General features: G+C 41.4%; 1 protein-coding gene across 1 annotated transcript in view; it reads left to right on the plus strand.

Moving 5' to 3' along the window:
- Positions 1 to 21,867, plus strand: part of lig1 (ligase I, DNA, ATP-dependent) — a 71,263-nt gene that overhangs the window by 40,671 nt on the left and 8,725 nt on the right. Inside the window, exons 20-24 of the mRNA XM_047588723.1 lie at positions 1,851 to 1,922; positions 4,990 to 5,134; positions 5,576 to 5,658; positions 7,012 to 7,164; positions 14,503 to 14,556. Of these exons, the coding sequence (XP_047444679.1) occupies positions 1,851 to 1,922; positions 4,990 to 5,134; positions 5,576 to 5,658; positions 7,012 to 7,164; positions 14,503 to 14,556 (507 nt within the window). The remainder of the gene's footprint in view (positions 1 to 1,850; positions 1,923 to 4,989; positions 5,135 to 5,575; positions 5,659 to 7,011; positions 7,165 to 14,502; positions 14,557 to 21,867) is intronic.

Below are 21,867 nucleotides of genomic sequence, written 5' to 3' on the forward strand. Positions count from 1 at the left end.
AAAAAACAAACCTAAATCTATCAACATTTGTTGCTACACTTCACCATTAAGACGACACCAGTTCTCTTATAGTCACTTGGCAGGTATTTCATTTGAAGTCTCTTGCAGAACTTTACCACAGCTGTTGTTTGGCGTTGGGATCGTTTCAGTCTTTCTTTCTCTCATGTAAAACTCCACAACGTTGAGACGAGGGCCAGATGGTATTTTAAGTGTTGCTTGTTGTCCTGCTGATTTGGGACAAATCCAACGTGTTCCTGATGGTATTGGATAATGAAACAGTGAATCAGCTCCTTTGACATGAGCCTAAACGTTCTTCACGCCATTGAGAACCAGGTCACACGCGCCGGGTCTTTTAATCCGTGAAGGCACAGTTTCCTCTGCAGCAAACTTTTTATTTAGCTTTTATTTAACCAGGGTCTGGCCAAGACGGGCGACCGTGCATCCACAACACAAAGCCGGTGACAGAGAAACAACAAAAAATACACACAACAGGAATACAGACAACTCAAACAAACAGTTAAATTGACCCATGAACAAACAAAGCAGCAAAATCTTTGGTTGATTGGACATTTTTTATACATCTTTTTAATTTTCTCCCACAAATTTAAATTTCTTTAAATACACATTAACATATATTTGTAAAAGGTTGTTTGATGAAATGCCATCATTTCATTATTGCCACATGTCCTTATTCCATTAGCTTGAATGTATTAGCCACACAATTGTAGCAAAAACATCTCTGAACTTTAGATTGAGACCTTACGTGACCCATTAGACGACTGTTTGTCATGTCTTTGGTTCATTCTTGGGTTTATTCTTAGGGGGGAATAAACGCTGTAAAATTCTAATTTTCTGTAGCATTACAGTCACATTTGAAACGGGACTAGGTGAAACATCAAGCTTAGGACCCCGTTGTCTTTTTTTTCCCAGTCCGCACCACCAAGCTACAGTCATTTTAAAGGCGAATATTATTAAAGGAAATTAGTGTATCAGTGTATTTAAAATCCTATTACTCAGTGCCAGCAGCACTTAAACAGATTCCAACTGTTAGGGAGCGAAATTCAGCGTGTTATCTTTTTAAAAGAGGCCAAAGCCCAATGCCTGTACTCCAAATCATTCAAGAGCAGCTTTAAATTTAAATTTACTTTGGGCATGCCCCTTTTTATTTAGGTGAAAATTACAGGAATTTCAAGGTGTCAACCTTGCAAACTGATTTGGTAAATCACCGCTTTGAAACAAGCTAGTGGCTGGAAACTGAATAATTTTGCAAACGAAGTAATGGATTTTGCAAATAACCGGTGCAGCCTGAACTGATGCATTCAGTATTACTCCAGTCTGGTGGTAGTAGTGGTGGTAGTAGTGGTACTAGTAGTAGTAAAGGAGTGGTGTAGTTGTACATCAGAGCCGTGGTGGAAACCCTGTAATAAGGCAGAGTCGAGGGTGTCGAGAGAGCAACAGGAGTAAACAAGAGAAGAATGAGCTGGAGATGGAGGAGTAGCAGCAGCAGAGGTGAGTGAAGTGAGCAGAGAAGGAGGAAGTAATACGATAGAGAGCGAGAAATGAACACAACGTCGTGGAGGTACGACGGCGTACAAAGGTAGAGAGGTGGAGACGGGAGGGGAGGGGAGGGGAGGGGAAGGGAGGGTGGTTAACTTTCAAGATGAATGAATGGGACTGAAATCAAAGAGCTCTTTGTAACGAGTCCCAAGGTTGGATGTAGCGATTTGTGAATAAGATGCGTCTATTTGCATATTTTTGTCGAGGAAAAAAAAATATTAAAATATGTGCCTCTCTCTCTGTGTGTGTGTGTGTGTGTGTGTGTGTGTTTTTGTGTTGATGCTTCCCTGCAGGATGTGGATGCCTCGGAGATCAAAGTCCAAGTGTGTGTGTACGCCTTTGACCTCCTCTATCTGAACGGCGAGGTAAGATCTGATGATGATGATGATGATGATGATGAAATTTCTTGTAGATTCTTCATACAGTGACATTAACAATCCACAACAAGTCCATGTTAACCCTCTGGAGTCTAAAGTATAATAATTGGCCATTTTTGACTACTTTTACCTTCATATTTCATCTTAAAAATGGTTTATATTGCCCTGTTTGGTGTCATTCTTCTCGGCACAACCTCACCTGTGTCATTTCAATTTCATTTTGACAAACTGTATTAACACATTAGACCTAAAACAGTAGGAAAAAGTTAGATTTTTTCACTGCGAAAACCACAAATGTGTTCATTGAACCATTTTTATAACTCAGAATGCAAATCTAAAGTGTAAATCACAAAAACTTATGTACAAATTTAGTAAAACAACAAACCTATTTATAACTATTTCCATTAAAATGCAGGAAATGCATAACAATCTTGTCCCAGATCGCTGGCTTCTCTCTATTGGGCTGCAGTCACTCCATAGACTGAATATAGTAATCATTTCCTGATCAACTGATGAGATTTATTTATTAATTTATTTTACTTTCTAGCATTTGAAGCTAGCTAGCGAAAAAGCAGCGATCACATTGTGTCCCGTTTCGCCGGCAATATTCAGGAAAAAGTGTGGCTTGAATTATTTATAATAAGTCTAGTTTTACTTGGCCTGTCAATACAATTTAAAAACTGGTAAATAGTTTAAAGTTAGCACTTTCTACAAAAGCTGAAATGGAGATTCAGTGATGCTGCGTCTTGCTGCTACGTCGTCTTATATTGGTCGTGTGATTTGGACGCTCTCCAGAGGGTTAAAGGACCAGTGTGTGGGATTTAGTGCCACCTAGTGTTGAAGTTTCCAATTACAACCAAAAAAAAAAAAACCTTTTCCTTGTAGGAAAATCTCCCATAATGCATTCACCATTTCAACATAAATCGTAAAAAGGCTCAGTACCTTGTCAGTTTTAATCATTCTGATCAGTGTCAGATCTGCTCTCTGGGAAAATATTACCCAGAGATTTCTAAAAGCGCGTGCGCGGCCCTGTTTCCGCGCGCTCATCGCCCCCTCCGAGACACCGGCGTCGCCCCTGAATGCCAATGATGCCGCTACTGGAGGCCGTAACTAGATAATGATTGTAACGCTCATTGTAATTCCAGCGGAGTGTGTCCTGAGTGTGTGTGGCTGAGACTCTCCAAGAGTGAACCTTTTTTTTATTTATTTCTTGTTGTTGTTGTTGTTGTTGTATGAAGCCGTGTGTGTCTGTCTATCCCGAGTAATGCACCGATATTCAACCAAATTTCACAAGAGGAAGGTCTGCTGATTAAAATGTTAATTAGCGCTTCCATCAGCCCCTTTTATGTGTTTTCCCAAGTGGACGAACGGAAAATGACATAATTAAAAGAGTAAAATCGACTCTTAAATTACGCTACTTCACATCTAATATGGAATTTAAGTGAATGTTATAAATTAATCTCCTTAAATATTATTTTTATTGTTTTATCCCTATAATTAAACCTTATTCCCTGTACCCTCCAGTCCTCTCTGTCCTCAGAGGACAAGCTATTCCTGCCGCATATGTCCCTGTTAAAGCCGATCTAACCGGCAGGAGCTACAACACAGGACACTAAGGTCATGTACTAGGTGTTGATTTTATTTATTTATTTATTTTTTTCCAGCTTCTGATAAGAGGCACACGCTCCACATGCTGTTTTAAATCTTACTTTTAACATTTTTCCAGACTAGACATCCATATTTTAAGGCTGTGTGGGGGGAGGGAAGTGTTTGATGACCGTCGAGAGACGGCACGACACATGCACCCGATGCCCTTCACGCACGACCGCACGTCGACGCCGCCTTGATGCGTGTCGACGTGTCAGAACATGCTACAGTCGCGTTTTACCAGCCGAGACGTGCATAAGAAGAAAAATAAAAAAAAAAAGACGAAAAGCAGCGATCACATCGTTTCCCATTCAGCTCCGGTTGAAATCATCCAGATCAAGTGTTCTGACACAACTGTCTGGATGGTTGCTAAATAAAAAACGATCTGACAGGACGTATGTGTCTAAATACGTCAGTCACGCGTCAAGACTTTTTTTTTTTTTTTTTGACAAAATGGTGCTGCCGGCTGTGAAGCATCAAATGACTGAATTTCGTCTTTTAACCTAAATTTACTGACAACGCTGAACTAAATTTAATAAGACGAGATAACCAACAACCGCGTTTAATCTGGCTTCATTCATATTTTCGAACACGTGCTTGTTTTGCTACATCCACCCTGCTCCCATAGCAATGACACTCATTGCTATGGGGTGGGGGGGCGTCTGGTCTGGTCTGGTCTGGTCTGGTCTAGGTGGGGGCTACACGTCTAAGTAACATGCACAGGAATGAACCCCAGGTCTAAAAGTTTCCCAGAAGGACTGAATTATCACGAGATGGTCGACGTTATTTATTTCTCCTGTGGGTGGTCATAATGTTTTGGCTGTGACCCTGCATCTTTTTGCAGAGCGACGAATCTGCATGAAAAGAACAGATGAAAACCTGCATGTGCTCACTCCCGTGTGCTTCTCTACTTCTGCCGAGTCGTTGTTGACTTTTCATATTTAGGAAAATGTCACCAGTTCATTCCTTTCATCCTGTTTCTTTTTTTTTTTTTTCCTTTTTTTAACCCACAATTTTCAAAATGCCCCAAAACAACAGTAGGTGTTCAGAAACATGCTCATAAAGGTTATGTGCCACTTAGACTGTGTATGTGTGTGTGTGTTTCTCCAGGAAGCTGTTTGTGTTTGTGTGTTTGTGTGTGTGTGGGTGTTTGTATGTATGTGTGTCCAAAGCCGCCGTGGCTGCGTATCTGTGAGTACACACTGCGGCCGTGTGTTTGTGCGTGTGTGGGTAGATGGCTGAGATGGCATTTCATCCTTGTCATCGCGAGCCTCCGAGCTACGAGGAGGAAATGGTTGTAATGATACAGTTTTGCCATTTGTAATGATGTGTGTGTTTCTCTGTTTTTTTTTTTGTGCGTCGGCGCCTGTGTGTGTGTGTGTGTGTGTGTGTGTGTGTGTGTGTTCAGTCCCTGGTGCGACAGCCGCTGTGTCGGCGTCGGGCTCTGCTCAAAGAAAGCTTCTTGGAGGTGGAAGGAGAGTTTGTGTTCGCCCGATCCATCGACTCTGACAACACCGAAGCCATCGCAGAGTTCCTGGAGCAGTCTGTCCGAGGTGTGTGTGTGTGTGTGTTTGTGCGTGTGTGTGTGTGTTTGTGTGTGTGTGCGTGAGCTGGAGACAGATTCTCGTACTTGTTTTCCTTCCTGCTTTCTCTTTGTGTCTTGAACTTTTCTGTGTGTGGGTGTGTTGTGTTGAGAGTTTCATTGCATTTGTGCCTTTATGTGTAAATTGAGCGAGCGCTGTGTGTGTGTGTGTGTGTGTGTTATTGTGCATTTGCATGAGTGTACGCAACTGAATTTTGTGCACAACACGAGAACATTAACATGGAAGTGTGTCTCCTGTCTGTGTTTGTGTCTCCAGAACCTGTTTGTGTGTCTGAGAAGGAAACAAAGCCCATCCATGTATCTGAAAGATAATCTCTTCATTTCCTGTCTGCGCCGCTACAGCCGTTGTGCCTGTTGTGCTAATGTGTTTTTGTGTGTCTGTGCGTTGTAGACTCCTGCGAGGGCCTCATGGTGAAGACTCTGGAGAAGGACGCCACCTATGAAATCGCCAAGCGCTCGCACAACTGGCTCAAGGTTTGTATTTGTTACGCGCGTGCGCGTTGGATCCTGTGGCGATTGGGGGGGGGGTCGCCGTGGCGATACGGCGGCGGATTCGCACGCGTCACAGTCGACGCTCGCAAAACGCGCACTCGAGCTCCGTCTGAGTCTCTCTGTGTGTGTGTGTGTGTGTGTGTGTGTGTGTGTGTGTGTGTGTGTGTGTGTGTGTGTGTGTGTGTGTAAAGCAATTTGCAATCACTTTGTAGCTGACATTTGACCGCTGGTGGACATTTCTAGCTCCTGGTTGCCACGGTAACTCAATTATATATATTTCCCACTGCAAACATAAAAATGAGCAGAACATAGAAATATTGCTGGAGCGTGGACTGAGCTGACTCTTCTTGCCATTTACCGCTCTCTCTAAAAAAAAAAAAAAAAAAAAAAAAATGTAAATAAATAAATAAATAAATTAAAAAAGCATCAACGCTGCCGCTGCTCCGTCTGCTTCGCTGCCAGCGTGGATTCAGTGGTAGCAGCCGAATCATGGACAGATTTCAACATTTATTCAGACCAAGGATCCCACACTGATAGAGAGATTAAGTAAGGACCTCCTACCTACTGTATGTGTTAAATTCAACCCTGTAAATATACGTTATTATTATAATATTGCATTCAGATAATACACAGGTTCAAATATCATTATTTTAGTTATTTCATACATGTTAAACACTAAGGTGACAGATAACGAACATAATTGGCAGATTCAATTAAATCTAACGAACAAAGTCGACGCTGGTCCGACCTGGTGCTTCCTCACTTTTCTTTTATATATCACCCCATCACCTCCGCGACTCGCTGAATATCATTAACGTTTAATGGCGTCTTGGCACCATATGGCTGCTGTTCTGTTTTCTCCGTGTGTTCACCCCTCAACCCAAAAACACAGTCTGCCACTGAGATTAAAACAGGCAAATGTAAAAAGTGCCTGCGAAGACGATAACGGTCTTTAATTACTCCTCTTTAAAGTGTAATGTGAAGAAAACGGTTTATTTAAAAACTTGGTCTTTAAGAAGTTGATTTGTTTTAACTGAGAATCTTGTTTAATTCAACATATAGATACATGTGATAGTGATAATGTGAAGTTTTCTACAAACTCATTTCTAATTCGTGGAGGAGGTTTCGTTTTGTTCGAAACCTCTTCACAGTTCACATTGTTAAAAAAAAGACATGTAAGTCTACCCCTTGATGTAATTGCAGTGACCGGTGCTGGTTAATATTACGATGAGACATTTCCACACCACTAAGAGACAAAAGCTTCACATTAGCATGTTTCTATAATGAACCCTCTGATTATAAACTGCTTTGTGTTTCACTCCACCTGTGCTCCAGCTGAAGAAGGATTACCTGGAGGGGGTGGGCGACACCATGGACCTGTGTGTGATCGGTGCCTATCTGGGGAAGGGAAAGAGGACGGGAACCTACGGGGGCTTCCTGCTCGCCTGCTACGACGAGGACAACGAGGAGTTCCAGTCCGTCTGCAAGGTGGGTGCAGCGAACGTCTCGTAGAGCGGTGCAGCGACACCGTGTAGGTTCTTGTTTTTTACGGCTGCAGAGTTCCTCTGTTCTTCCTCTGTTCCTTCGTCTCGAAGCATAAAAATGTGGTTTCTGACAAGTTTTCGTTATGATAATCGAGATGAGAACAGTGAGATCACTGAAGCCTCGTGTCGTGTTGGGTTCTCAGGAACAGTGAAGATGAAGCTCCTGGGTCAGTTTAACCATCTAAAAGTGTCAGAAGCCAAATAATCCCAATAATCACTGTTTATATCTCGTTATTAACTCCTCCACAAACCATTTCTACCAATATTTAGTGCAGTAGTGTTCTTTACCTCTTACAGATCACAGCTGAATGAGGAGAATTCACAAATTTTTCATTAATATTAATTAATTAATTCATTTAAAAGACTTTTTTTTTATGTATATTGAAAAGACCTACATATAAAATGCAATTAATTTAATATATTTAATATTAATTTAAATTTTTTTTAAATTTTATTTTACGTTTTTATTTATTTATTTTTGTTATGGGCTGATGATAAGTCAACATGAGAAAACCTCAGAACAAATGATTTTTTGTGACTTGTTGTCACATGAGTCACTGCCGTCCTCGTCGGCCCTGGCTCTGTCTGAATTATGTTTTGCCCGACTCATTTTTGGGGAATGAAAAACCGCTGTGTTTCACCACGTATGTTTGATTATGAATAGCAGTTTGGTCTGATTTGGTTAGATAGTTTTCATCTTCAGACACATCCTCCTTTATTTCACTGTCATAATAAAAACAATAAATTTACACTGTTTTGATTCCTGAGGGGAAGTAGTTTTTTTTTTTCTCCTCTTGGATTTGACGCATCCATTCGTTCATACAGAAGTGCAGCAGTGGGCTGAAGCCTCTAAGGAGGCAGCGTCTGGGGAACAATTTCAGGGTTAGGTGCCTACTCAAGGCACCTCAACCACGGTGGTTGCTCTCTAACCGCTACTCCACAGCTCCTCCTCATGTCATAATCCAAAACTAGTCCAGGAGCCTCCAGGGCTGTCACCCGTTTACACCTGCTGCTCATTTTATAAAGAAAATATGTGAAATAAGAGTTGGGGGAAAAAATATCAATATGGCAATACATCGCAATAGTTTTTCTTCCAATACAATATCGATTTTAAAATTAAAAGCCATGTTTTGGGCTGTGAACGACTGGATTCATATATTTTTTTTTGACTCGGTTTGTCCAATGAATTAACACCGTCATCTGATGTACATATATACAACCTGTATGTTAAGCTGTGAACTATGTGCAATATTGCAATATATCGCAATATCATAATATCGGGTATCGCGATACGTATTGTATCGTGAAGTCCTTGCTAATACCCATCTCCTAATAAACATATAAGATTCCTGTTCTGAGCAAATCTAAATGTTTATATATTGTATTTAACCTCCCGATACTAAAGCATTTGTTTTGAATGCATCTTAATTTCTTTAAGGTATATATTTAAACTGGAAATAAATTATGTGGACACAGGGATTATTTCACCGTATATTATAATTTAAGTCCCCAATGTGAACCAAACTATAAAACTGTTTGTTTTAATGCAAAAGCAGAATTGGAAGCGATGAAATCCCAACGTCCTCAAACGAATACCTGTTAATTTGTTAAATTTTCACGTTATATCAAACTAGAAAAGTTAATAACCATAAATAAACTCTTAGCTACCAGTACATGGCAAATAAAAGTGTCTCTTTATGAAGACAACAGGTCTAAATGAAGGAGAATAAGCTGCAACAAACCTAAAATCGAATGTCCCCATATGAGGACGCAGGGTCTCAGGAGGTAAAACAAGAATATTTTTGACATGTTTCTGTTTAAATATTAGACCTCTGCGGTTTGTGTGCACCTTAGTTTGTTTCTCCTCCGTGCACCGTGTATTTCAGATCGTTATTAAGCTGCTCTACAGCGTTAATTGAGTGTGAAGGATTTCTGTTTATGTCTGTGTGTTTGTATTTCTTTGTGTGTGTGTTTGTGTGCGCAGTAGCTCGACTTGTGTGTGTGTGTGTGTGTGTGTGTGCTTTTTGAAGTGTCACTTGTCCCCCTTAAATCAGACTTGAAGGAAAATCTTTGTGTCTACAAGTGCGGAGGTGTGACCGGGTGTATCTTAGAATAAATGTTAAGCGTGTACCGGGGCATGCGTGACCACTCCAGAGTGTGTTCGTGTGCGATTGTGTTAAAACCTTCCTTCAGTTTTTTTCCTTCAACTTTTCCGTCTTTATCCGTGGAAAGGGGATTTAGCGAGCAGTGGGCATGCACACATCCTTCAGCAGCTCTTCTCCTTCATTTCATACACTCGCACACATTCACACCTGGTGAGTGCTTTGCTTTTGACCACTGAGCTGCACCAGTGGAGCCATCTGAGGTTTAAGGCTTTGCTCGTTAGATAACCGCGTTAACTTTACAGGAGGCGCTCGTCGTTTCCCCTTCTAAATAAAACCTTGTGGGATATTGTTTCCAGATGAGATGACTACAAATAGGTGATCAGTGCAGGTTTTTATTCCATATCATCAGTGTTTTTTAAGCTTTTTAAGTCTGGGATGAGGTATTTGATCATAACTGTTCCCTCGGTTTGTTCAATCACACCTGGTTTAAGTCTTAGCCGAACAGATTTTGACCATATTATCCATCTATCTCGACATGATATGTATATGAATAAATATGCACTTTTAATTTTTAAACCGTAGCACCACATCCACACAATCTTCAAAAACCAGAACCAAATAAAATAGCACATCGCTTCTGACAAAAAATGACCTGATGATAAAGAAGTTCTCGTATGTGTAACTATGACAATCTTGGTCTAAGAGCATGAGACGTTCAGGGACATTACTACACAATTGCTGTAGTTATTTGTGTTAAGGAGAGAAATAGATGTAGAAATATTCCAAGGGTTGTGTTTCTGTGTGTGTAGTATGGTGACAAATCAGTTTTATTTTGTTTTTGGCCCGACTGAAATCATTCTGATTAGATTAGACACTTAGATTTTTTACATGAACACGAAATCTTTGGTTGATTAGACATTTTTTATATGTTTTAATTCCCCCCCCCCCCCCCCCCCATTAACATGACATCTAACCTATTTAAGCATAGCTTGATATTGAACCCAAAATGATAATAATAATATATATATTTATGAATAGCACTAAGCATAGACTACTATAACACATATAGTAGGTAGAGGGTCCCTACTTAATCTCTCCATCAGTTTGGGTCCTTGGCCTGAAAAACTTTGAAGACACCTGATCTAAATTGACTCAAGACTCTTTACTAAACCGGGCCTGAAACCCCAGGAGCAAGAACAGGAATAAAATGCTCATATGGAGGAACTCGTCTGCCTTAAAGGCCAGCTAAGGTCGAGACAGAAAAAGACATGCACGAGGAACGAGATAAATGTACATCAGACTAAAGCAATCACGTAGAATCTAATCGTGATACAGGATATAACCGAAGATATTACATGAGAGATCGGAAATGGATATAAACAAGAGCATGGTTCTGTTTCAAGTGAGTTAGCTGCTACAGTGACTGAATATAAGAGGTAGGTTGGAGAAGATAATGTTCAGACCTTTGCATTAAGATCTGATGTGGCCCTGTCACATGTGTCTCAAGATCCAATCTCAGTTCCACGCTTTATATGCAAATATAAACCCTGACATCACGTCAAAATATTTTACGTCAAAATCACCGCATCAATAATTAATGCAGAATACTTTTACTTGTTAATTCTTACTTAGATTTGTTTATTTTTTGATTGGCTTCACGATAACGATACGTATCACGATACTTGAGTCACGATATGATACATTATTGCGATATTATGATATTGTGACATATTGCAATATTCTACATTTGATATGTAAAAATATATATTCAGATTACACTAATAATTCATTTCACAAAGTGAGCGGACGTGCAGAAGTGGTTCACGATCGACCCCAAAACGCGATTAAATTATTAAGACATTCAAAATCTATATTGTATCGCGATATATTGCCATATCGATATTTCTTTCCCATCCCCCCAATGTCGTTGCGTCTTGGGCGTGTTCACACCTGTCTTTTACGTGGTCGGATCTCCCAGATCGGATCTTATTGTACGGTGTGAACAGGCCCCGAAGACTGTGAGGGTTTGATGGGCACAGATGAGAAGTATGGAGCTCCACAAATAGACGAGGGAGGAGGGGGATAAAAATCTGCTGAAATATGTCCCAGAACATCAATCATAACTTTTTTTTTTCTTTTTTGAATCCTCTAAGGAAGATTATTCCAGCGTTGTCGACAGCCTCGAATTCATTCATTTAGAAAAGGACGACAAAGATATGTTTGGATGATGGATCTGTTCCAACTACAGGGATTGGAACAGTGTTTGTGTTTGTTATCGGGAGCTAATATTTCCCAGATTACCCGCTTGTTCCATCCGTCTCGATCTGATTTAAAAAATTCATTCTGATCGAGGCCTTTTTTTTTTATTATTATTCAGATTTGGCTCGTAATCTAATTAATAGAACTGCATCGGTGCTGGCCCTGTAAACGTGACAGCTTAGGGTTTATGTCACGTCGGTGCAGCTTCTATTTCTGTGCCGTGACTCTTCAATGTCGGCAATGAAATAATCTCGTTGTCCTTTATGTGATGAGCTTTGGGGAACCTGTAGCTGGAGACGCGGCGGCTCTTCCAAATGTAATGGTGGCTATAGGTTCCTAGTAGATCTGTTGGATGGACGCACAGAGGTTCACATAACCTCACCACACAGAGACTGAGACACTAATTAAACAGAAAATGAAGATTTCTGTCATATTTGAGACCCATTCATTGGATAAGTATCAGTATTGAACCTTCCAAGCTGTTCTTTGAAGGTTATGAAAACTGGTTATGTGCGTTTTTTTTTTTTAAATAAAAAAGCTATTGGGCCTTTCTACCTTTATTCAGCGAGGTTTTTCTGCCGTGAGTATTGGCTGTTGCATCAATACCCATCTCGTTATGCGCTTGTTTGTTGAGTTTGTTTTCGAAAGGTCTTTAAAATAACTGTCTGTGCAGCTCCTTGGTAGTAGCTTAATAATAGACAGACAGGAATGACTCAGAGCAACAAGCTTGTGTGAATGGTTTCTATCAAAAAAATAAATAAATCACAGAGCATATATTCAGAGGAACAAAACAAAAAAGGGTTTTCAGCCAGACGATTTTCTTTCCAGCACAAAGGAAAATGGCCGCGGGGCTGACTTTAGAAAAGCACAACATCAAACGTCACCACTCACACATCGAGGTGAAAGGAAACGAACTCGCAGAAGGAGAACGAGACGAGGACGGGTACGCCGAGCTGTCAAGAAATAAAAGCCGGCATTGAACCTCACCTTTAGTTTTTAATGAAGCAAAGTATCTGGAGACGCTCGTGTGAAGACGACACAGACGCGCTGATACATTCGAAAGTGTTTACTTTAACGCGTCCCGCGGCTCCGACTCCGGTTTCTGCTGCACACGGTTAATGTGTTTTAGCAAATACAGCAGCAGGCCAATGACCCGCAACGAAGCCCACGCCGCTCTGCAGCTCTTTGACCCGGTGTTGACGCTCGTCCCGAGTGGTCGGCTCACATCCGGTACCGTCTCAAGATCTCAGCTTTGTCCTCTGTATGCAATAAACACAAAATAGAGAGCTACAGCTTTTAAACCTAGGATCGTCCACCAAGGAGAAGACAAACCTGTACTTGTAGAGCTGCTTGATGATGTTTCATCCAAGACGCTTCTTCAGTTCTAAAAGACGGGCGGTGATGGTGCGTCGCATTTACCTCCGAGTCCAGAAGTCGGCACTGAGACGTCACACCTGAGTTATCAACGTTCCAGTTACAGAAGTCGGAAAACTAGATGACCACGTCCATGAAAGCTCTTGTCTGAATATAACTTGGTGGAGCGCAGAATGAAATTAAATAAATAAATAAATAAAATCTTGATATTAACTAATATTGTTACTATAATGTTAAAATAAATTGTAAGATGACTTGAACAAACTTGAGTTTTAATTATTTACGGTGATGAAATCTACAAGACCACACGAAGCATTGACTTATAAAAATATTCAAACATTTTAATTATTTAATTTAAATATAGGAAAAAAAAATACACTATTAATCCCAGTTTGCCATGATGGTGTTTGGCACAGTTTTGGTTATAGCAGGCTTTTTGTTTTTAGCCGTTGTCAGTGTTACATAGTAACAGCATTTCAATATATTTATGTATGTATGTACCGATTTAATGCAACAAAAACTAATCAGAAGTGCTAATAAACGGCGAAAATCCGACTTCGGGGGCGTTACAGTTGGAAATTACCAACATGCAACTCAGAAATTCCAACTTCTGCGTACAAATTGAACGCACCGTGAATTTTTCACTCTGCTTAGATTCATGTATTAGTTTAATTAGTTACCGCCTACAAGGAAGGAACATATGATAACATAGGCTGCGTTCACACCTCCATTCTAAGCCACTTGAGATCGGATGCATGTTAATACTATGTCTGCGTTTTTAAATCTGAAAGTATTATAGATAGATAGATAGATGGATAGATAGATAGATAGATAGATAACTTTATTCATCCCCGAAGGGAAATTAGGTGAATGTATATTATATTAAAACAGGAAACGATAAAAACAACAACCGTCCTGACACTCGTGCCCTTTTGACACCAGCATCATGAGGAGTTTGTGTTGATGTTAATTCCCACACTAACACCTGCATTGGCTGCGTTAAGCTGCCGTAGGAATCCGATTATCCAGCCACTAAAACCAGAGCTACATGCGTTTGCCTTAACCCCTGTATTTGTTATGAAAATAGCAGTTTTCTGGTCCTAACACAAGGCAGCACAGTTGGCTCGGTTCAGGGCTCGGCCTGCGCAGGCAGATACTGCACAGGCTGAATTAAAGCGCTCTTGAATGCAGCCTTAGAAACGCGCTGTAAAGCTCCTCACGGACACCTGCAGAATACACCTGTGAGGAGGAAAATGCTATATTTGCATGATACATCGGGCCTTTTTTTCCTTCCTCTTTTCTGTGCGTGTCAGCCCGTTAGGTGATACTTGTGTCTCAGCGGGTTCAGGTCTTTTGAGAGGTGACATGACGCTTCAGGCGAAGGAGGCAGACAAGGTGCTTGTGCAAGAAGAGGAGGGAGGGGGGGGTATGCCTGCTTACTGGTCTGTGTTCTGCCTCCTGCTGCCAATGTCTGCTGTCTCACCACCAGGGAATATGTGTTTATATCCGAGTGTGTGTTTCTTACCTCTTTTCGTCTCTTCCAGATCGGGACGGGCTTCAAGGATGAGGATCTGGAACAGCATTACAAGTTCTTAAAGGTAAAGTGGCGTCTCGAGACTTGACGCACGTACGAACCCGGCAAAAAAATCACGACTCCACGCGCTCGTGTCCCCACATTGATACCTTCAGTTTTTTTTAAAAATCAGAGCCTGGGCTTTAAACAGTCTGCAGCTGAAGGTGCTTCATTTTTTTTTACTTTACTCAGCTTAAAGGCTGGAGCCTTTGAGACGCCGTACAATAACGTTCATTCAGTCATTCTTATCTGACATAAATAGAGATTTCACATCAAAAGGAGATGGTCCGTCTGCAGACAACTCAAGGTGCACTGTCTTTGAGTTATCTGAGCCGGTCTGGGAATCTGATAATAGGAAATAACACAAGTATCTACACTGATCAACCACAATATTCAAGCCGCTGACAGGAGAATTAAATAACATACTTAAGCTTATTTCATTTATATATCACCTTAAAACATAGGGTGCTGCAGGGAGGCTCACAATATCTTTGGTTGATTAGACATTTTTTTTATATTTTTCATTTTCACCCCCCACAAATTTAAATTTCTTTAAATGAACATGAATTCAGCATATTTTAGAGACAGACGACGTTATCTTTCATTCAGCGATGCAACAACCATCTCAACAGAGCAGCCTTCACACAGAGCGCTACGCTAGCTGAGACCTGTCAATCTAAGCCTCCTGCACACAGCAGGCCCCGCCCCCATCGCACGCTGAGCCAATCACGAGGCTGCATGTTATACGCTGACTCTGTCGATGAATATAACCTGTGTGTTATTTGAATAGCTTAATATTAAATGCATAATGACAATGATAATAATGTATATTTATAAACAGCACTAGGTTGACTTTAATATAGAACTCATGTAGTAGGGTAGGGGGTCCCCACTTGATCTCCACCCACCTAAAAACCACCCACCTAGACCAGACCAGAACACCTCCACCCCATAGCAATGACACTCCTTAATGGCAGCAAATTCACTAGATCCATAAACTAATCAAGTATCTGTGGGATGATCCACAGAGGCCCCGCCCCTCAACTCACAGGACCCAAAGCTCCGCCCACTAATAACATCAGAAGACCCATGTCCATTATCTAACAAGTCACAACAGTTTTGGAGGCACAGAGGGAGACCTACACAATATCAGGAAGCTGGTCATAATGTTATGCCAGATCAGCGTGTATTGTAGGTTCGTTTCTTTTTTTCAGACAGAAAACAAAAGTGTCTCACACAGAAAAAAAGCCAGCGTTCTGAGGAACTGTGCGGGCGTGCTCTGACGTCGGGGTAATGAATTGCTTTTTCAATTTACCTCTGAAGAGGTTTGTTCCAGAGCAGCAGAGCAGCAGCATTTGAAGACGCTGACAACTGCTCTCTATAAAATGATAGCTGTTGAGAGAGTCAGAATTCATTCGGGCACTCACTCTTCTCCCTCGCTCTCTTGCTCACTCCTTCAGCTAAATTTAGACGCGCCGCTACAGAAATAAGAAACAGGGAGGCTTTTTAGAAATGTGTGCATCTGTTTAGAAGAGCGGCCAGTTTTATTTTTGTTTTATTTATTTATTTTAAAGATTAAAGGTTTTAGAGTGAGAGGTACAAACTGCTGCACGGTGCAGAATCACCACAGTCGAAGCAGTGATTGAGAAGGTGGAGCAACCTTTTTTTTTTTTTTTTTTTTTCCTCCCCTCTCAGACTAATACAGCCTGTACTGTAGTGCTTTGTAATGAAAGTGATGGATGGGGAATTAAGGCGAGCCGGTGGTGCGGCCGTGTTGCTCTGGTTGCAGCGCTGCTCCAGGCCGATGGGACTCGACAGGGAGACGATTGGCTCTGTTCACACTCGTCTGGGTGGCGAGGTGCTTTAACGATGGCTTCACTGATCCCCCTTCACTGATTTTTTTTTTTTCCGTTTCAATTCCTGGGAAGGAAATTGTGAATTTTCGTCTTCAAATGTTAAAATTTTAAATATTTCTTTCGGGTGATTAGACAAAACAAACAGCTTAAAGGCGTCGTCCTGTACCCACCCTCAGCTCTGGGACATATGTTTTACTGATTTAACTCCTATTTTTAATAATAACAGGGACATTGTGCTCACCAGTAGTTGATTAAAGCATGACAAAGTCCTTATCTGACTTATTCCTATCCCACATGAGCAGGAATTATGGGTCCAACCCCCAGTATGAACTGGAACTGGCATTTGTTTACATTTTAACTGTGTGCGATAAATCCACTTTATGTGAGCGAGACATGTGAAAGCACCAGCTATCACAGCTCAAACGTGACAATCCCGCTGCCTACTAATATAGAGGGGTGGGAGGATGATGTGAAAAAGTGTCCGAAGCTAACGTACAGTAGCATTTTTAGCTACTTTCTTAACTTTGTCGCTTCAGACGGTGTAATACGGCAGTAACAATCTGTAGCTACATGGAGCAATAAGGCTAATAGCTTTTTTTTTTATTTAAAGATTAAAGTACTGCATTAGCTTTTTGTTATGTCTGTGTTGAGATTATGTAATTTTTAGGTTAAAACTGACTAAAACAAGTCACATTTGAACTGTTCACTACATGTTGTTGCGTAATACGACAGCGTCCTCCACACACACATGAAATCATACATGCTGACGTTCACTGAGACTGCCGTCATTCCTCCTTAGCTATTAAACATACTGCACATTTGACAGAATGTTAAATATTAAATCCAGTGGTGCAAAAAAATAATAACACAAATAAAGCTGCCAGGGGGACATGACACAAAAGGCAAAGGGCATAAGAGCACTCAGTCTTTTCAGGCTTCTTATTTTAACAGGCGCTAATTGATTGTAAGTATAATTCAAAGTCCTTGTAAAACACTGAAAAATCGTTAAGAAATTAAAACAGTCAAACGTTCAGATAAAACCCACTAGCAACCAATGGCTCACCGCTACGTCCATAAACACTGCTACATCAGCGCCCCCCAGGAATAAGGTGCATAGGCCTGTCTCCCCTCCCCTCATGGTAACTAGCCTCTAGCTAACGAGACCAGGTTCTATGAAAATAAATCAGGAGAAACGGCCTGGACATAGAATCATTTTAACCATTGAGAACCAAATGCATCGTCTGCAACACGATTTTTTTTTTTTTTTGAATTACCGTAACTCACAACAACTCACTGGTTTCCACTATTGACACAATTCAAAGTTTGGCTGAACACTGGGAAGTTGTGCTTTTGTCTGGTAGACATCTCAGGGGTATAACTAACTTCATCTTTACCAACAAATTCCTCCAAACAACTCTTTCTTCTTGGGTCAACCCCAGAAAGTCTTCAACCACACTTTGAATATTGTCCATTTGTGAGTTACGATAATTCAAATACTTCTAGCTTTTCTTTTTTTTTTTCCATCCGTGTTCAGATGTTTAGGTCGTAAAGGGTTAAACTATATTCCTCCTAGTTTTATTTCTTCTACACAAGGATTCACTGCACTAATTTAATTTGTGGGTCAGTCTGGTTGTGACTTGTCATGACCAGCTCTTCACAGCGTAGCAACAAACATTACACTAATTCATTTAATGGAGACATTCGGGCCGAGAATAACGTTGGCAGCGTCCACCGTTTCAAGTCTGCCTGCACGTACTCCTGCACCACCTCTCACTTTGAATAGTTGTTGCTGGCTTAATGTTTTCTTCTATTAACTGGACGAGGAGGCTTTTTTGGAGGGAGGCGTTGGCACCAAGCAGCCAGACTCCGAGACCAAGAAGTGAAGCCAAAAACTCTTGGGGTAAAAAACTGAAGCTCCTGGCTTCAATTAGCAAGTCGTCTGTGTTAGCATGTCCAAGACTGCAGCAGAAATAAACCTGTTTACAGCCTGCTGCAAAATGGTGACTGTTTATGCGCAGTGATCAGGCATATCATTATGACCACCTTCCTAATATCGTGTCTCTAAAACGGTCATCAGAGAATTGACATGGGTGTTTAAAATGATGCCTAAAATTACCACGTGATAAACCAAAATTTCTACCACGTTGTTACATCTTTAAATCATGAGCTAATCCGTCTGCCAGAACGAATGTTCTAACCTGGAGATCTTGCGTTTCTTGTGTTAACGGGGAGCAGAAATGACGATAATCACCTTGATAAATTCTGTTCTAACGTCCATTTAACGGCAATCACACTCAACATGGTTTTCCCCCCACTCTGACATAAATCCCAGTTTCTCTTTCAATTTTCATTTTTATGAGTTCCACTCAGCATCTGTCAGAGAAACTCGCTCCCATCGAGGGCCTTGATGTAGTCCGACTGTTTAAACATCTTGACCTGAGAACGGCTCGTTTCAGCAAATTTACAGTGTCAATGTCCAGCTGTTAATCTTCTCATTAGTGTGAATTTTTTTTTGGACTCCTTCAAATTAAACGCCTGAAACTAACCGTTTATAATTTATTTATCTTAGAGAATTCGGATGAAGTTGTACTAGATGTGAGAATTTCAAACTTCTCCACAGTGGGCACAGACCGCTTACCTCTCCCCCTAAATATAACAACTGTACTTGATTATAATCACCACCTCAGTCTTAAAAAAAACAAAAACAAATTCTCTTTACATTCGCCCTGAAGATGATTTCTTCGCTCAGTGCTCGGAGGGGTAAATATGTTGAAATCAGCACAAATAATTGCACAAAGCCAAAATAGCCGCAGCACATTCATCCCCGGCCGTTTCAGGCTGACGTAAAAGTGTAATTATGAAGGTGTGTACTCAATACCCATCGAACAAAGAGTCCGTTTAATACCTGGTTTAGTATCTCTGCAAACCAGAGGTTGAGCCCCGGCAGAACTCATGACGATGGGCAGCAATATTTTATAAGACTCTCCACGCCTACAAGCTCACTCATTGTAATTCACTCGCTGTTAAGAGTGTCACTTGAATGCCTACGGTATAAATAATGTGTGCAGGGAAAACAGCGCTGCTACTGCCGCCGGAGCTTTCTTCTTTTCCCCAGCATTACTTAACCATGACCCAGTTCTGTGGACACTGCGGCAGTCTAGTTTAACATCGCGCCGCCTCAGAGCCTCTGGATATGGTCGTTCCGCGGCGAAAAACAAGACGACGGGGATCACTCTGTGAAAAGAGAGCCACGCTCCACGCTGACTGAGTTGGTCTGATTGCTCGTGACGGAGTCAGGGGAAAAAAAGCCGCCGTTAAACATCAAAGAAGTTTGTCTGTGGCCGATTGAAGAACAGGACCATTTTGGTGGAGGCCAGAGCTCAGTTTATGATGTGTAAGTTTAAATATCTGGTAACAAAAACATCATGTAGGTGTGTAGTGTTTCCCCTACCATTATACACTCACTTGCCACTTTATTAGGTACACCTGTTCAATTGCTTGTGAACACAAATAGCTAATCAGCCGATCACATAGCTGCAATTTAATGCATTTATTAATGTAGAGGTGATCAAGACAACTTGCTGAAGTTCAAACCGAGCATCAGAACGGAGAAGACCATGGACCATGGACCATGGACCATGGACCCGCTCTGCAGCAGTTCGTAGAGTGGTGTGACTCTTCCTGCCTGGAGCTGAATGTCATCAAAACGAAGATGTTGGTGATCTTCTCCACCAGCCAAAGGGAACTGGCCGCAGCTGTCACCACTATGATCCACTGTTCTCCGGTCGAGACAGTTGGTGAATACAGACACCTGGGAACCATCCTGGACGGCCAACTGAGGTTCTCTTTCAACACCGAAGGGATCCTGAGGAAGTGCCACCAGAGGATGTACCTACTAAGGAAACTAAACTCTTTTTCTGTTAGTAAGAACATCTTGCTGACATTCTATTACACATTCACTTTATTTATTTTTTAATTTATTTCTTTGTCATACCTTATCTGCTGTTTTACAGTTTTATTTTATGTACTGCTCTTTGTCCTCCTAATTGCCCTTTGGGGATAAATAAATTTTTTTCTGATTCCGATTCTGAAAGTTGATTTTAGTGACTTGGAACGTGGTGTGGTTGTTGGTCTGAGTATTTCAGAAACTGATGATCTACTGGGATTTTCACTCACAACCATCTCTAGGGTTTACAGAGAATGGTCCCAAAAGGAGAAAATATCCAGTAAGCAGCAGTTGTGTGGAAGGAAATGCCTTGTTGATGTGAGAGGTCAGAGGAGAATGAGCAGACTGGTTGGAGATAATCGAAAGACAACAGAAACTCAAATAACCACTGGTTACAACCAAGGAATGTAGAATACCATCTCTGAACACATCCAACCTTGAAGAAGATGGGCTACAGCAGCAGAAGACCACACCGGGGGCCACTCCTGTCAGCTAAGAACAGGAAACTGAGACTATAGTTCACACAGACTCACCAACACTGGACAATAGAAGATTGGAAAAATGTTTGAAGAATTCTTGATTTCAGCTGCGACATTCAGATGACAGGGTCAGAATCTGGAGTAAACAACATGAAAGCATGGATCCATCCTGCCTTGTACCAACGGTTCAGGCTGGTGGTGGTGGTGTGATGGTGTGGGGGATATTTTCTCCTTAGTACAAACTGAGCATTGTTTAAAAGCCACAGCCTACCTGATTATTGTTGCTGACCATGTCCATCCCTTTATGACCACAGTGTAACCATCTTCTGACGGCTACTTCCAGCAGGATAATGCACCATGTCACAAAGCTCACATCATCTCAAACTTGTGTTTCTTGAACATGACAGTGAGTTCACTGTTCTCCAATGGCCTCAATAGTCACCAGATCTTCTCATCATAGATGTGCAGCCGACAAATCTGCAGCAACTGTGTGATGCTGTCATGTCAATATGGACGAAAATCTCCAACACCAACACCTTTTGTAAGTATGACACCAAGAATTAAGGCAGTTCTGAAGGTAAAGGAAGGTCCAACCTTTTACCAGCAAGGTGTACCTAATAAAGTGGCCGGTGAGTATATATCTAACTGAAGTCCTGTAACGTTACCATTCCTATAGAACGGATCTATTATCAAATATTAAACTAATTAGCTATAACAACTCACCCCCCTCCTCTCTAAACCCCGCCCCCACTGCTGTGTGATAAAGTGGTTTTTTAAAACCAGCGGATATCATTATAATATGATGAACTCTCTGCCCCCTCCCTGCCTCTTGGGACGAGGCTGCGAGGTAGCGGGACACTTCTACGGGGCAACCGAAGCCGCTCTGTCACTGTCTCTTTATCAGGTTCTCTGCGAATGCACCGACCTATTTTTACCCTGTGAACGCCTCTCTGAGGAGTTTATTTTCTTAAATGTTTGTACTCCAAGTCTTTCTAACCGAAAACGCGCCCCCCCCCCCCCCCCCCACCCACCCCTCCCACACCCACTTACTTATC

Source organism: Mugil cephalus, chromosome 7 (assembly GCF_022458985.1).
Source record: "Mugil cephalus isolate CIBA_MC_2020 chromosome 7, CIBA_Mcephalus_1.1, whole genome shotgun sequence".
NCBI lineage: Eukaryota > Metazoa > Chordata > Actinopteri > Mugiliformes > Mugilidae > Mugil > Mugil cephalus.